The following is a 14,253-nucleotide window of genomic DNA, read 5'->3' as shown; positions in this document are numbered from 1 at the left end:
GCGGAGATCTGAATATGTTGTATCTTCTGCTATTGCAGTGCCCAACACACAATAAAATTCTAATTAGTGCTGTAAACTACTGTTTGATTTTAATCTCACTGTTGATATATCTAGCTCTTAAGATTACAGCTCTTTGCCTTGGATAACAGATATGAAATTCCTTTTAAATATCCCTGTGGCAACTCCCATTTACCGTATTATCTATGAGCGCAGGCCATTCACAGGAATGCAGTTCACCTCCAGAGAGGTGAAATCCTGCTGGCTTTGTCCCATTAATAAGCCTCATCAGTGGCATTCTCATTAACTTTTACACTATTCAGCAGCAAATACTAGCATTCCTTTTACATCCCTGTCTAATTTTTCTGGTAAAACTTACTTCACAAACATAACCAGGAAAAGGAGTGCAAAGTGTTGTGGTTTAACCCCAGCCGGCAAATAAGCCCCACGCAGCTGCTCGCTCACTCCCCCCCCAGTGGGATGGGGGAGAGAATCAGAAGGGTAAAAGTGAGAAAACTTGTGGGTTGAGATAAAGACAGTTTAATAGGTAAGGCAAAAAGCCGCGCATGCAAGGAAAGCAAAACAAGGAATTCCTTCACTCCTTCCCATGGGCAGGCAGGGGTTCAGCCATCTCCAGGAAAGCAGGGCTCCAGCATGTGTAACGGTGACTTGGGAAGACAAATGCCATAACTCCAAATGTCCCCCCTTCTTTCTTCTTCCCCAGCTTTACATGCTGAGCATGACGCCATATGGTGTGGAATAGCCCTTTGGGCAGTTGGGGTCAGCTGTCCCAGCTGTGTCCCCTCCCAACCCCTTGTGCCCCCTCAGCCCACTCGCTGGTGGGGTGGGGTGGGGTGAGGGGCAGAAAAGGCCTTGACTCTGTGTCAGCACTGCTCAGCAATAACTAAAACATCCTTGTGTTATCAACACTGTTTTCAGCACAAATCCAAAACATAGCCCCATACTAGCTGCTATGAAGAAAATTAACTCTATCCCAGCCAAAACCAGCACAATGATAACTAGGAATTTGAACCCAACATATGGAAATTCTCTTGCTTTAGCAGGAAGGGAAATAAGGGTGAGGCCTGCAACGCCCAAGAAGCACACATCAGTGGGTAAAAGACATTGCTGAGACTAAAACATGTGAAACTGCTGTAGGTAATAAAAAAAAAAGCCAAACATAGTATCTGTCAATAACATTAAGAAAAGAACTAGCATCACCTCAGTTTCCAACCCTGAAGTGCAAGCAAAGCAAGACCCTCCTTTGATTCAGAGCTAAATATCCCACGAGACAAGAACATGCCACATTATGTGGCCCTGCCACCAGGACAGCTGCCCGTGTCTTCCTTTATTGCCCCAAAGGCAATCATGGAGCCACTCCACCACAGAATGTGGATCAGGTTGTCAAGTATTTTGCTGAACTTGTGAGTTCTGCAGCAGAAACATATGGCAGAGACCAACGAGGTCCTACAGCTGTGTGGATGCATATAGAGGACAAATGAGTCGTCACATGTAAGACTCCTAGGGCATTTTCTCCTAGAAAATGCCCCCTTGGCAGCTGTCTCTCTAGCTCTCTAGCCTGTCTTCACTTCTGAGAAAGCCACAATGCTTTCATGCATGGCCAGGTAGGCTGACATGAGGAAGGTCCATGGAAATGAGACAGTTTGTCTCCCTGGCCCATTTCCAACACTCGCCAGAGAGCTGCCCATGAAGAGCAGCCAGTGTTAAAGTGCACTGCTGTGGTGCTGGGAGGTTGGGGCTCACTGGCACAGTCAGCCAGCTCTGCTGGATCTGAGGCTCTGTGGTCTCTCAGTCCTGGGCTCCCTTCTGCTAGCTCTAATTCACACAGGACCCAAAATCTGGTGAGTTGAACCTTTGCTCCTGTGACAGTCCCTGGGTCTCACACTGGGGAAACTTTGGGTCATTATTTGAAAGACTCCATAGCTGGCAGCAAATATGGACTGACAGTCTGATCCATGGCTTGAAACAAGCCTAGGACAAACACATTTCTCCTTTTGTGCTGTAAATCACTCGGTTCTGTTTGCAGCACAGCATAGAGCCTTGCCCTGCACATTTGGAACAACCTCTGGGAGCGCCTGCCAGATGGAGGGTGGTACAAAGTCATCTGACAGGGACTTCACTGTCTATGGAGACAGAGAAGAGGCTCTGAGGGTATATCAGATGAGCCCTGAAGCCCAATTCTTCAGGACGTATCTATGAAATCTTGAGTTAACCATGAGTAGGAATCTGTTACTGGACATATTCAGCTTTACAACATTGATTAATAATTAACAGAGTGATTACAGCAAAGATAAGGCTCCACTAAAAATCTTCTCACCCTTCCACTGACTTCCTGTAGTTCCTGAACTTTTTACAGCCGTTGTGCTATCCCAGGTGATGCATACTGCCTCAAAAAATCAGCAGAACAACCCCAACTTCTTGGACTACAGATTTCACTTCTCACTAATATATCTTACCATAGATATAGCAGGAGGAAGTGCATCACTCATTCTGGGAGTAACCCAACAATCAGGATTAAACATTGTTTTCTTAATTTACATCACTCCAAAATCCCACTGCTGCAGAACAAGATGTAGTTTTAGCCCTGGATCTCTTGTTGGCTGCACCTGTCCCTTTCCGATGGAAATATGACAATGTTTACTCCCTCAGGAGCCCACTGAGGAGAGATAGGAATAACAGGAGAGAGTCAGGTGACACCTACAAATCTGAAGCAGAAACATTTGGCTCAGAGGTGCCTTGTCTTGGGACAGCATTGTTTAGTCCTTCGGCACATTCACAGACATTTCTATACATAGAAATATACTTTTAGAGCAGCCGTTGAGTTTTCCAAACCAGTGCTTCAGCAGTGTCTGAATAAAAAAATCCTACCCACTTCCCCCCACCCCATACAGTAAAAACCTGCCTTCCCTCCCATCCTAATGACTCTATTGTACTTATGGACACCCACACCCACACCAATAAAAAGAACATTGGAGTGTGCAAAGCACACAAACATCTGAAGACGCCCAAACCACGGCTTTGCCGTAAAACAACTCCCCTTGTACGTATGTGATATGATCACACCCTCTTTCCCACACGTCCTGGCCCGACTGAGTACACAGGACAAATAATGCTCATTGCAGAAAGAGAGCCACAAAATGCCCCTTAACCCACTCGCTTGTTCTTTTCACTAGCACCACTTTCCCTGTGGCCTTATGCTCTGCTTCCAATTGGCCTCCCCATTGCGCACACGGAGACTGCTGGTAATTACAGCCAGGGCTGGAGCAAACATCCTAATGAGCTTTAAAGTACAGTTTGATACACTACTGGACAGCCTAAACGATGACTGCCTGCAGGAGGAGGGAACTGTGTTTGAGGGCCCTGCCCTAGGCTTCCTCCCATCTCTGGCCTGTGTTGCTGCAGACACCCACACTGGGCAAAGCCCTTGGAAAATGAGGAACATGCAGTGAGCAGCTAGGAAAACGTTAGCCAGCAAGTCAGCCCTCCAGCTCTCAGCTGGGAACTTGGGCAGACACAGGGAGGGGCCCTCTCTCTTGGTGGCTCAGCAGCTCTTGCCAACAGCAGCTCCTTCTCTGCCAACAGCCCGCAGCTCTGTTCACAGTGACCTTCCCAACCTTTTTGCAGAACAAAGCCGGGTACTCCCTGTTGCTTCATTCAACCTCTTGTTCCCTCCGAAGGCACTGCCAGTCTTGGGCACCGAAGCAGATAGAGGTCCTGTGAACACCCCTGCAGCCTTCATTGCCTTCCAGGCACTGTGCACATATACAAAGAAGCTATGTTACAGGGGCAAACTTCAATTCAAGAATCGTAAGATACTGACAGTTGTCTGAACTCGGAGGAACGGCTTCTGGTGGGGGATCCGTGTCCCCCACACATTCCCTCATCAGAAGCGATGCTTGGATTATTTATTAACTTGGTCATTGTTGGGGCTACAATGAACTATAAATAACAGCCTAGGGAGTGGCATGTAAGACTGAGTGGCAGAACTTGGCTCACTCGTAGCTGCTGCTTTTCACTTTACTGATCCTTTTGTAATGGTGTCCTGTTTGCTCCGCGCTGTTTCATAATTTCAGGCACCATGGGAAAATGATCAATTCCCACTCCCCACACTGCAAAAGCTGGGGCTCAGTCCTCTTGTGGTCACTGTGTTTCAAGCACAGAAAAGAGAATAAGACTTTTTCTCCTTGCAGTGAGGCAGAATAGGAAAATGTTCCCCAGAAACAATAAAAAAGAAGAGCTGCTGTGAAACAGCTTTCCTTTGAAACTGGGCAGCCTCAAACTTTGCTTTGCTTCTAGTTGGCAGAACCAAATGGTCATGTTAGCAGAAGCACAACATGAGTCTAAGTGCAGCACAAGCAACTGACGTGGCCAGCTTCTTGCACAGGCTCCCCATTCACTCAGTCCCTGCCCTGGCACTACTCCTCTTCTATATAACCTGATGATTTATCTTTCCATGTGACAGGAAGGCAGAACTGGGTCTTGCCCCTCAGTCCCTACTAAACACAACACAGTACTTTTCTGGTCTTGGTGTCATTACACTGCTATTTACATTTATGTGTGCTAAAGCCGGAAGTCTTGCTCCTACAGTAGCTCTCCTGCAATCAGCTTTAACCTTTTAATTGCTGTCTTGGACCCCACCATCACCTGAATCGTTCTCCTTCAAACAATTTCATCACTCAGTAACTAAGTTACAGCACAGAGATGCTTAATGTATAATTATGTGAGTTAATTCTCTCCTTATATAACCCTCCCTCCCTAACCTGTGAATGTGGAGGCTGATTGAGACTTCCCTACATGGAGCTCACATACACCTGCAAAGATCAAGACCCTTCTAAGCAGGAGAAGGGACAGAATACACCGTAATTTCTTGGGACGTATGCAATTACAATTCCAGCTCTGATATTGCTGACCCCCTTCACCCAAGCCGCTACCCAGTCAACCAGTTTATTTCTGTCTCCCCAGATCTGCTGCCATTTAAACTGGAGAGATCAGAATAAAGGATATGAACACATCTCCAACATACAACACAGCAATAAATATAAATGCACAAGCTATCGTGGGACTTTGTCAAGGCTATGTTGCACTGCAGTAAAAGATCAGGAATTTGGGCTAGTTTTTTCTGGCCTAGCACCTGACTTCATGCTAATAATAGCAATGGGCTGTGCTATATAGATGTAACCATTTGTTTGCTTGGTTTTTGTCAACAATGTCATCAGCAAAGTTACTCTTCTGATAAAGACACCACATGATATGTTTTAGTCTCCATGACTCACTGAGAACACCAAATGCTTTGTGAACCATCAGCAGCAGCTATCATCCAGTATGATTTACATCATTTTATCAAACCAGAATGACCTATCACACTAGTGAACTACAGACCAGCAGGAGCGTTCAGGTAAGCTGCAAAACCTCCCTGGCCAGAGCCCACACTGAAAAAAGCTGACTGGTTCCACATTGGGAGGGGGAAAAAAAGGGGGAGAAGGGGCAACAGTATGTCAACAGTTGACACATCATCTGATGCACTGAGCACTTCATCTGATGCACTGAGCACTCTTTACTTGTGTGACACTGGACTGAACCTTCAGCCAATTATTCGCCACAGCACCATCTTTAAGATGGAAAAAAAAAAAACCAACATTGGAGCTCCTATGGCAGAGGTTTTGCTCTGCCAAAGAGGGAAGGCTGGAATATCCCTCACCTCCAGCCTTTTCTTACTATTCCCTTCTAGAAGCTCATCCAGAAAGTTTGAGCAAAGATGAATCAAGGCAGGAGACAGCACAGAACAGTAAAGCAAAGGAATTATTACCCTGAACAACATTTTTTTAATTATATGCATTAAGTTATCCTTCATGGCCATACCTAATTACTCTTCAGGACATGTGATAAAGAGAATCATGCACAGCACTAACACTTCTGCCTCTGGACAGACAGGTTGATCTTATGGCTCTTAACCACAGGAATTATACAGTAACTGTTCCCTATCTGGTTTCTGACTGCTTTCTGAAAGCTGACTGCTTTCTCCAGAAAGATGAAAGGAGTTTGAGCCTGTTCCTACAGAACTCATAAAAACATCCCTAAGAAAAACATGCTTGATCTGGCTGCTTGTGCCAATGAGCTTTCAGGGCGCTGCAGTGGATATGGACTCAAGGTATCACAGGCCCTTCCCTACTATTTCAGCTGTCCATGACCAGATGCAGAATGGAAAGTCTCCTGTAGTAGGGATGACTCCTCAGCAAAGTGAGGATTATGTCTCTATGTCTGTACTTGCCCTGAGCTGACACAGCACCACAGGGTACCTAAGTGAGTACTTGCACTACAATGAGACAAAATCTGCCAGAATTTTCTAAGATGAAAAGCATTCTCTCAGCAAAACTTCACAAGAGTGGCATCTTTGGGACACCAGCTGGATAACCAGTATTTAAGGCTTTATTCTCACCTGCTTCCACTTTCACCCACGCATCAGGGCACTCTGACACCACTGGAGCTGAGATGTTCCAACTTCGCAGTTTCCTCAGCTTCCCATGCTATTTCTCAACAACATACTGTTCTCTTTAGCTCTGCAGTTTGGATTGGGAATTGCTGTGTAAACAACTATATTGCTCACTATACCAGTTCCTTATACAGGGAAAGACCTGCTAGCCACAAGAAGAAATGAGCCTGTAGCACAGGGGGTGGGGGAGGGGGGAAAGAAAACTGAAAAAAAGAGAATCATGCAGTTCTCATTCTCAAGAATGTTTCTCTATTTGATCAAGAAGCAAAACACCACCAAAGCCCAGGTTATTAAAAATCATATATGAATCCAATGTTTAATTAGAGAAAAATCAAAGCCTTTCATGACTGGACAGGACACACATTTTGCCAGGCTATCTTTGCCAGGCCATCTCCTCTCCAGAAAGCTGCTTTATTTAACATGACACAACTGTAGATTTCACATCAGCTTGGTGGTTTGGGTTTGCAAAACAGGAATGTCTTGAGAAAAAGCAGACAAATCAACACATTCTGAGAACCGGAATTGCTAGATTGCTGCAAGAATTCTTGTGAAACATCTGTATTTGTCCTTACTTAATACATAACCAATATCTAGGTGTAAGAAATTGAGTGAGCAGGGTTGAAGTAATCCACTGATCTGATTATGCAGCACAGTTTCTGACCAATTGAGCTTCAGCTCATTTCACTTCTCAGAGATTGTTTCTTCTCCTTTATAAACGACAATGTTCTGGTCTGTTTCATACACTTTGACTTTATAAAGAGTTCCCACGGGCAGGAGCTTCTTGAGGTTTTCCCAGATGAATACTGCAACATTCTCTGTGGTGCTAAGAGTAAAACACAAACAGATTCAGAACTGACAGCAATGATATTTGAGGCTGTACCCAGAATGGGCCAAGGGGGGATGCTAAAGGCCACAGGGAACCACATGGGCAGCTTTCACATGATGACAACCTGAATGTAAGTGGGCCTTGAACCATTGCCAGCATGGATGAAACAAGGTCTAATTAACAGGTCATATCTGTCTCCCCAAGCTGTCCACAGAGCAGGCTCATGTGACAAGCGCCAGTCTGCAAAGGGCTCCTCAGGTGCGAGCAAGCGGTGCCTTCCTGGATATGTGGGACGGCAGCTGCCCCAGCAGGCCTGCACCCGGCCCAGCACAGTGAGGCAGGCTGCATGGCAGCAGGGCTGGAAGGCAGGCAGGGCACCCAGCACCTGACATGCACAACGGTGTGTCACAGGTGTATTACACACACAGGTATCAAGGCTGCTCTCACAGGTATGAAGACTGTTCCTTGACCCTGCAACCAATGTCACGAGGAGTTCCCATCACCCACCTCACAACCTCAGCAAAGTATGGCACATCCTTATCCAGGTTTTTGTGGTCAAGCGGTCCCATGATTGCCTCCTGCAGAAAGAAAACAGTGACAATCTTGTCCCAGTTGGTCAGTGGAGATGGGGTTCAAATTACCGTGCAAATGGGACTGGAGCAAGGCAACAGTATGTAAAAAAAGGGTAAGAGCCCTACGTCCATCCACCTGTTAACTTCCTAGCTGGAGACATGGTACTGCCTCACATCACAGTGCTAAAGCATTTCAGTCATAAATCATTCCTTAATTTCTTCTTCATTTCCTACCATTATCAACTCACCATGTCTCCACCCTGGTACTAGACAAATTGCTAAGCTCTAACCAATTCTCCCAGGGAATGAGTAGGAAAACAGTGCTATTACCTGCATATATTCTTTCAGGTCTGTCAGGTTTATAACCATTCCTGAGACTGGGTCAATCTGCAGGGAAAACAAAAGGGAGATTAGTAGCCTAGCTACACGTCCTTATTACCAAGGCTGCCGTGAGCCTGTGAATATCTGTGTGCTCAGGACGTCTGAGCCACAAGAAAAATATCTTTCCACCTTCACACACTGAGTTCCAACTCTACTCCTGTGATGTTCCCAAAGGCTAGATACAGCATACAAACAACTCCAGTGGTTCCACTCTCTCATAAAAGCTGACACCAGGAAGGAAAAACTCACTGAAACACTCAGTCTTCAATCAACAATCTAGCATGACCATAAGCAGGAAAACAGGCATTAAACTGCTGGGCTGAACAACCAGGGACAAAACAGAGACCAGCCTGAGCTCAGGGCGTCCTCCCATCTGGAGAAGGCACAGCTCCACGAACAAAATCAGGCTGTGTAGTTCACAGCATATTTGGGGAATGTAGAAGGAAGAGGCTTGAAATTTTTAGTTTCAGATCTGAATAGAAACCCCCTTTCCTATGAACTGGAAATCTTCAAAAAGTTGTTCCAAAAACATCAAAACCAAAGTGCTATCTAAACAACTCACTCTGCAGAATACATAGAATAATGACAGGATGAAGGGTGAAAAACAACTGCAAAAGCAGAATTTCCTTTTATATTTGCAGCAAAATACCTTGGTAAAACAGCAGAGAGAATCAGTTACTGGAAGTGCTAAGCCTCCCTGTGGCTCAGTAGTCATCCAAAGGTGCCCCACAGATCTGACCTAAGCCTATATATTCTGCAGTGAGGCTCTGGCAGACTAAGTTATGTGCCCAGAGGATGATTACAAACCTTGGATTAAATACGATCACCTGAAAATCCTTGTTAGAGGCAAGGTGAATAGGACAGTGATTATGGAAAACCTTCTTCTATAGTGATGTGTACAGAGTTTCCACAAACAGCCTGGGAAACCTAGCAATTGAGCTAGTACTGTGGAAGACAGGGACCCATCTATCCTGCCACCCTAAGGAATGGAAAAAAAATGTTGATTCCACTTACCTCTCCACGCACAGTGACTATAACTGAAAAAAAGAAAATATCAGGTCACGATGACACCATGACACCATGACCCTAACAGTAAAGTACACTACTGATTGGGACAGACAACCCATTCATCACTAATCCACAAGGACTGGTGCAGGCTTCCCAGCACTTAAAAGTGGGACTGTTTTTATAAAATGAGTATCCACTCCGTAAAGAATAATGACTCAGAGTGACCCAGCTCATCAAAGAAGTCACTCTCCAAGGTCTGATGCCCAGAGACACACCACTATCCCTGAAGTGCCCCTTGCAGGCAGAGATAAGACCAGATGACTTCTCGAGTACCTACTCCCTATGACAGCCTACGCCCTGCATGCTCAAGATCAGAGTCTCTTGATCAGCAGTCTTCTGGACAATGCAGACATGCTAGGTTCCCATACAATCAGCAGACACCAGAGATCATAAGATGTGGGGTCAGCTTGTAAGTCTTCTGACATCACAGAATACCAGAGAAGGAAAGTAAGGGATGAAGTGCAAGTCCTGCCTGACCAACCTAGTGGCTTTCTACGATAGAGTTACCACATCAGTGGACAAGGAAAAAGCAATGGATGTCATCTAGCTGGACTTCTGTAAAGCCTTTGACACAGTCCCCCACAACATCGTTCTCTCTAAACTGGAGAGATAAGGATTTGATGGGTCGACTGTTCAGTGGATAAGGAATTGGTTCGATGGTCGCATCCAGAGGGTGGCGGTCAACAGCTCAATGTCCAGATGGAGATCAGTGACAAGTGGTGTCCCTCAGGGGTCCATACTGGGACCAGTGCTGTTCAATATTTTCATCAATGACATTGACAGCGAGATCGAGTGCACCCTCAGCAAGTTTGCAGATGACACCAAGCTAGAGTGGTGCAGTTGACACACCAGAAAGACGAGATGTCATCCAGAGGGACCTGGACAAGCTGGAGAAGTGGGCCTGTGTGAACCTCATGGGGTTCAACAAGGCCAAGTGCAGGGTCCTACACCTGGGTCGGGGCAATCCTCGGTTTCAATACAGGCTGGGGAATGATGTGATCAAGAGCAGCCCTGCGGAAAAGGACTTGGGGGGTACTGATGGACGAAAAGCTGGACATGAGCCAACGATGTGCACTCGCAGCCCAGAAGGCCAACCGTATCCTGGCCTGCATCAAAAGAAGCGTGACCAGCAGGTTGAGGGAGGTGATTCTGCCCCTCTACTCTGCTCTGGTGAGACCTCACCTGGAGCACTGCATCCAGCTCTGGAGCCCTCACCACAAGAAGGACATGGAGCTGTTGGAGTGAGTCCAGAGGAGGGCCACGAAAATGATCTGAGGGCTGGAACACCTCTCCTACAAGGACAGGCTGAGAGAGTTCGGGTTGTTCAGCCTGGAGAAGAGAAGGCTGTGGGGAGACCTTATAGCAGCCTTCCAGTACTTAAAGGGGGCCTATAGGAAAGATGGGGACAGACTTTTTAGCAAGGCCTATTGTGACAGGACAAGAAGCAATGGTTTTAAACTAAGGGAGGGCAGATTTAGACTGGATTTAAGAAAGACATTTTTTACAATGAGGGTGGTGAGGCACTGGCACAGGTTGCCCAGAGAGGTAGTGGAGGCCCCATCCCTGGAAACATTCAAGGTCAGGTTGGATGGGGCTCTGAGCAACCTGATCTAGTTAAAGATGTCCCGGCTCTTGCAGGGAGGTTGGACTAGATAACGTGTAAAGGTCCCTTCCAATCCAAAGCATTCTATGATTCTAAGTGGCCACCGACTCTCTAAGAACTAGAATTACTGCAAGGTTTCATTTCAACCCAGAAGTCCTTTCAACAAAAGAGACAAACACTTGGAAACATCATCCTTATAAGCTCATCATTCCTTCCCACTAACCCCAGGAGCTGAGAACAGAATCACAGCTCACTGGGGAACTCACAAAAACAGAAACACATTGATTTGAGCCTGGTTGTGATTCTCCTCTGGGGTGGAAAAGACCCTTCATGCTCTTTTTCTCACTCCCTCTCTCCCGCCCCCCAAGGAACAGTTTTGAGAGGCATCTCCCTAGCCTTCCAGCTATTTTTTTTACAGTGTAACATCCTTCTTATATGAGAAAGCAAGAACTGTTGTGCCTGTAAGTCAGCTTTAAAATGAGGGACAGACCTTCAGTCCAGCAATCTGTCCATCTGTCTTCCCTGGTAAAGCTAGTAGCTCTGTAGCAGAGGTTTCAGGGTACCTACAATACACAGTGCTAAACAGGGAGCCAGCCTAATAACCGGAGAGATCTGATTCTACATGCATAGGGTAGAGATGGTAAGAGAAGAATGTTGCAAAAACAACGTTCAATTAAAGTTTACGGGCTGTTTAAATTGCAAGTCTTTTGCTTAGGAAAATCTTCATTCAAAACACAATGATTTTGCAGATTATAAACATGTAGATTTGATTCATGAAGTGACATTTTGAGATATATATTATCTATTTAACTATATAGCTTGTAAATCCATGCCATGATTCAACCCCCCTGCTGCTGAGGATTCCTTCTAATTCTAAAAAACCCCAAAACCAGCCACTACAAGCTATACCAGACTGCTGAGACACATGACTGGCCCAGCTCTCCCATGGCTTATTCTGCATTCAAACCAGCCTGCCTGAGAGCAGCCTCTGTCCATGACTACATGTGTAAGCATGGAAGTCAACTCCTTACCTTTATAGTTGTGTCCATGGCCATTTGGACTGTTGCATTTCCCAAACAGCTTCAGGTTTTCTTCATCACTCAGTGATTTACTGTGAGAAATAGAGACATGGCAGTTCAGGATCCATTACAGGCATTCCTGGCTTCACTTCAACTGCGATTGCTTTCTAGCTCTTCCATCTATTCACTCCCCCAAATTTAGCCCACTAGCTTTTCCTACTCAGGAGGCACAAACAGAACCAGAGGAGTATTTGGCCCATGAGAAGATGTTGCTGACAACGGGGGTTCCTTGCTGTGGTTTTGTATTTATATATGCAGGTTTCATAACAGCTGCCTAATACCACTGCTGTATAAACACTAACAGCTATTCACCTATGAACATGGCAAAGTCACTTGGGCTCCTAGGAGGAAGTGCCTGGCGCAAACGAGGCATATTATTATTAACTAACAAAGCTTATGGAGCTTCTCCAAGAAGTATAAAGGATGATTTCCCTCTCTGAAGCTTCCCTTGGAATGAATTCAAGTGCCTGCTCTGAGGAGTATTTCAGGTCAAGGCACTCTTTAGGACTATGTAAATTTTGAGAAAAAGGTGACACAGTGAGTTGCTTACAAACTGCAAGCATAGCTCGTCCCATTTAAAAACAAAACTTCGGTTCTCCTTAAACCTAGTTAAGCACTGATGTCTAAAATCCGGATTGGCTACTACCGGCTGCAGAAACCGGACTAAAACAAAGAGAACCGGGAAGCTCTCGACAGCAGGCACACATACACGCACACCGGCTGAGCTGGGCCCCCGCCTCCGTGCGCCCGGCTCCGGGAAGGTCACTTGCACTGCGCTAACGCAAACGCCCCGCAGCTCTGCGAGGCCTTTCTGCCTTTCCATCGCGGACGGCTCCCCGGGCCAGGGGGAGCCGGGCTGCCGCGGCCGCCCCGCGGGTGTGCCCGCGTCCCGGGGCGGCGGGGTCGGGCGTGCCGGGGCCGCTCACCTGTGCAGCCGGTGGCAGGCGCTGAAGGAGACGGTGCGAGACAGCCGCGCCAGCCGGGCTGCAGGCGGTGCCATGGCAGGGCCGCGGCGGGCGGTGCGTGCGTGCGGGCGTGGCCGGCTCCATCCGGGCCCCGGGGCGGAGCGGCGGCTCGGCAGCGCCGCCCGCGGGAGCCGCTCGCCCAGCGCCGGCGGGGGCACGGCCGCCCGCCGCGGCGGTGCCTGGGCCTCAGCGGGTGCCCCGTCTGCGCGGTGCTAGCCGAGGCGCCCGCCTGTTCCCTCGGGCGCAGGGCTCAGCTCCTCGGACTGTTCCCCTCGGACACTACGGCGGGGTCTCCCGTCGGCCCGCCGCGGCCTGCGGGCGCAGGAGCCTGCCCTTGCCTTGCGCTGACGCGGAAGTGGGTAAAATGCCTGTTTGGTTCATTGCCACAGCTCGGCTGCTCCTCCTTGTCTCATAGAAGCAGAGAAGCATAGAATGGTTTGGGTTGGAAGGGACCTTAAAGATCATCTAGTTCCAACCCCCTGCCATGGGCAGGGACACCTTCCACTAGAGCAGGTTGCTCAAAGCCCCACCCAGCCTGGCCTTGAACACTTCCAGGGAGGGGGCATCCACGCCTTCTCTGGGCAACCTGTGCCAGTGCCTCGCCACCCTCATACGAAAGAATTTCTTCCTTCTATCTGACCTAAATCTACCCTCTTTCAGTTTAAAACTGTTATCCCTTGTCCTATTACTACGTGCCCTTGCAAAAAGGCCCTCTCCCCCTTTCTCGTAGGCCCCCTGCAGGTACTCGAAGGCTGCTATAAGGTCTCCCCAGAGCCTTCTCTTCTCCAGGCTGGACAACCCCAGCTCTTTCAGCCTGTCTTCATAGGAGAGGAGCTCCAGCCCTCTGATCATCTTTGTGGCCTTCCTCTGGACTCACTCCAACAGGTCCGTGTCCTTCTTATGTTGGGGGCCCCACATCTGGCAGCAGTGCTCCAGGTGGGGTCTCACAAGAGCGGAGCAGAGGGGGAGAATCACCTCCCTCAACCTGCTGGTCACGCTTCTTTTGATGCAGGCCAGGATACAGTTGGCTTTTTGGGCTGCAAGCGCACGTTGCCAGTTCTCATCAACCAACACCCCCAAGTCGTTCTCCTCAGGGCTGCTCTCAATCCATTCTCCACCCAGCCTGTATTTGTGTTTGGGATTGCCCCAACCCACATGCAGGACCTTGCACTTGGCCTTGTAGAACTCCTGCACACATACTGCGATCTTGTATGAACTAGCGATACAGAGAGAAAATAAAAAAGGCTGTTA

The 14,253-nt window shown here is 47.6% G+C and overlaps 1 protein-coding gene across 1 annotated transcript; it reads right to left on the bottom strand.

The window, feature by feature from the left end:
- Nucleotides 1-6,771: 6,771 nt before the first annotated feature.
- On the bottom strand, nt 6,772-13,083 carry PTS (6-pyruvoyltetrahydropterin synthase). Its single transcript, XM_072884568.1, has 6 exons — nt 12,964-13,083; nt 11,990-12,069; nt 9,302-9,324; nt 8,237-8,293; nt 7,842-7,912; nt 6,772-7,331 (listed from the first exon to the last, which is right to left on the bottom strand). The coding sequence occupies exons 1-6, from the start codon at nt 13,035-13,037 to the stop codon at nt 7,190-7,192; spliced, it is 447 nt and encodes a 148-aa protein (XP_072740669.1). The 5' UTR covers nt 13,038-13,083; the 3' UTR covers nt 6,772-7,189.
- Nucleotides 13,084-14,253: the final 1,170 nt, after the last annotated feature.

The sequence above is a fragment of the Ciconia boyciana genome, chromosome 20 (assembly GCF_034638445.1).
Source record: "Ciconia boyciana chromosome 20, ASM3463844v1, whole genome shotgun sequence".
NCBI lineage: Eukaryota > Metazoa > Chordata > Aves > Ciconiiformes > Ciconiidae > Ciconia > Ciconia boyciana.
This window is presented reverse-complemented; position numbering and strand designations above follow the sequence as displayed.

Coding starts and splice junctions, on each gene's coding strand:
- PTS (XM_072884568.1), bottom strand. CDS start 13,037: ATGGCACCGCCTGCAGCCCGGCTGGCGCGGCTGTCTCGCACCGTCTCC. Junction 7,913..8,236: donor ACCTGAAAGAATATATGCAG/GTAATAGCACTG, acceptor TTCTTTCTGCAG/GAGGCAATCATGGGACCGCT. Junction 7,332..7,841: donor TACTTTGCTGAGGTTGTGAG/GTGGGTGATGGG, acceptor TTTTACTCTTAG/CACCACAGAGAATGTTGCAG.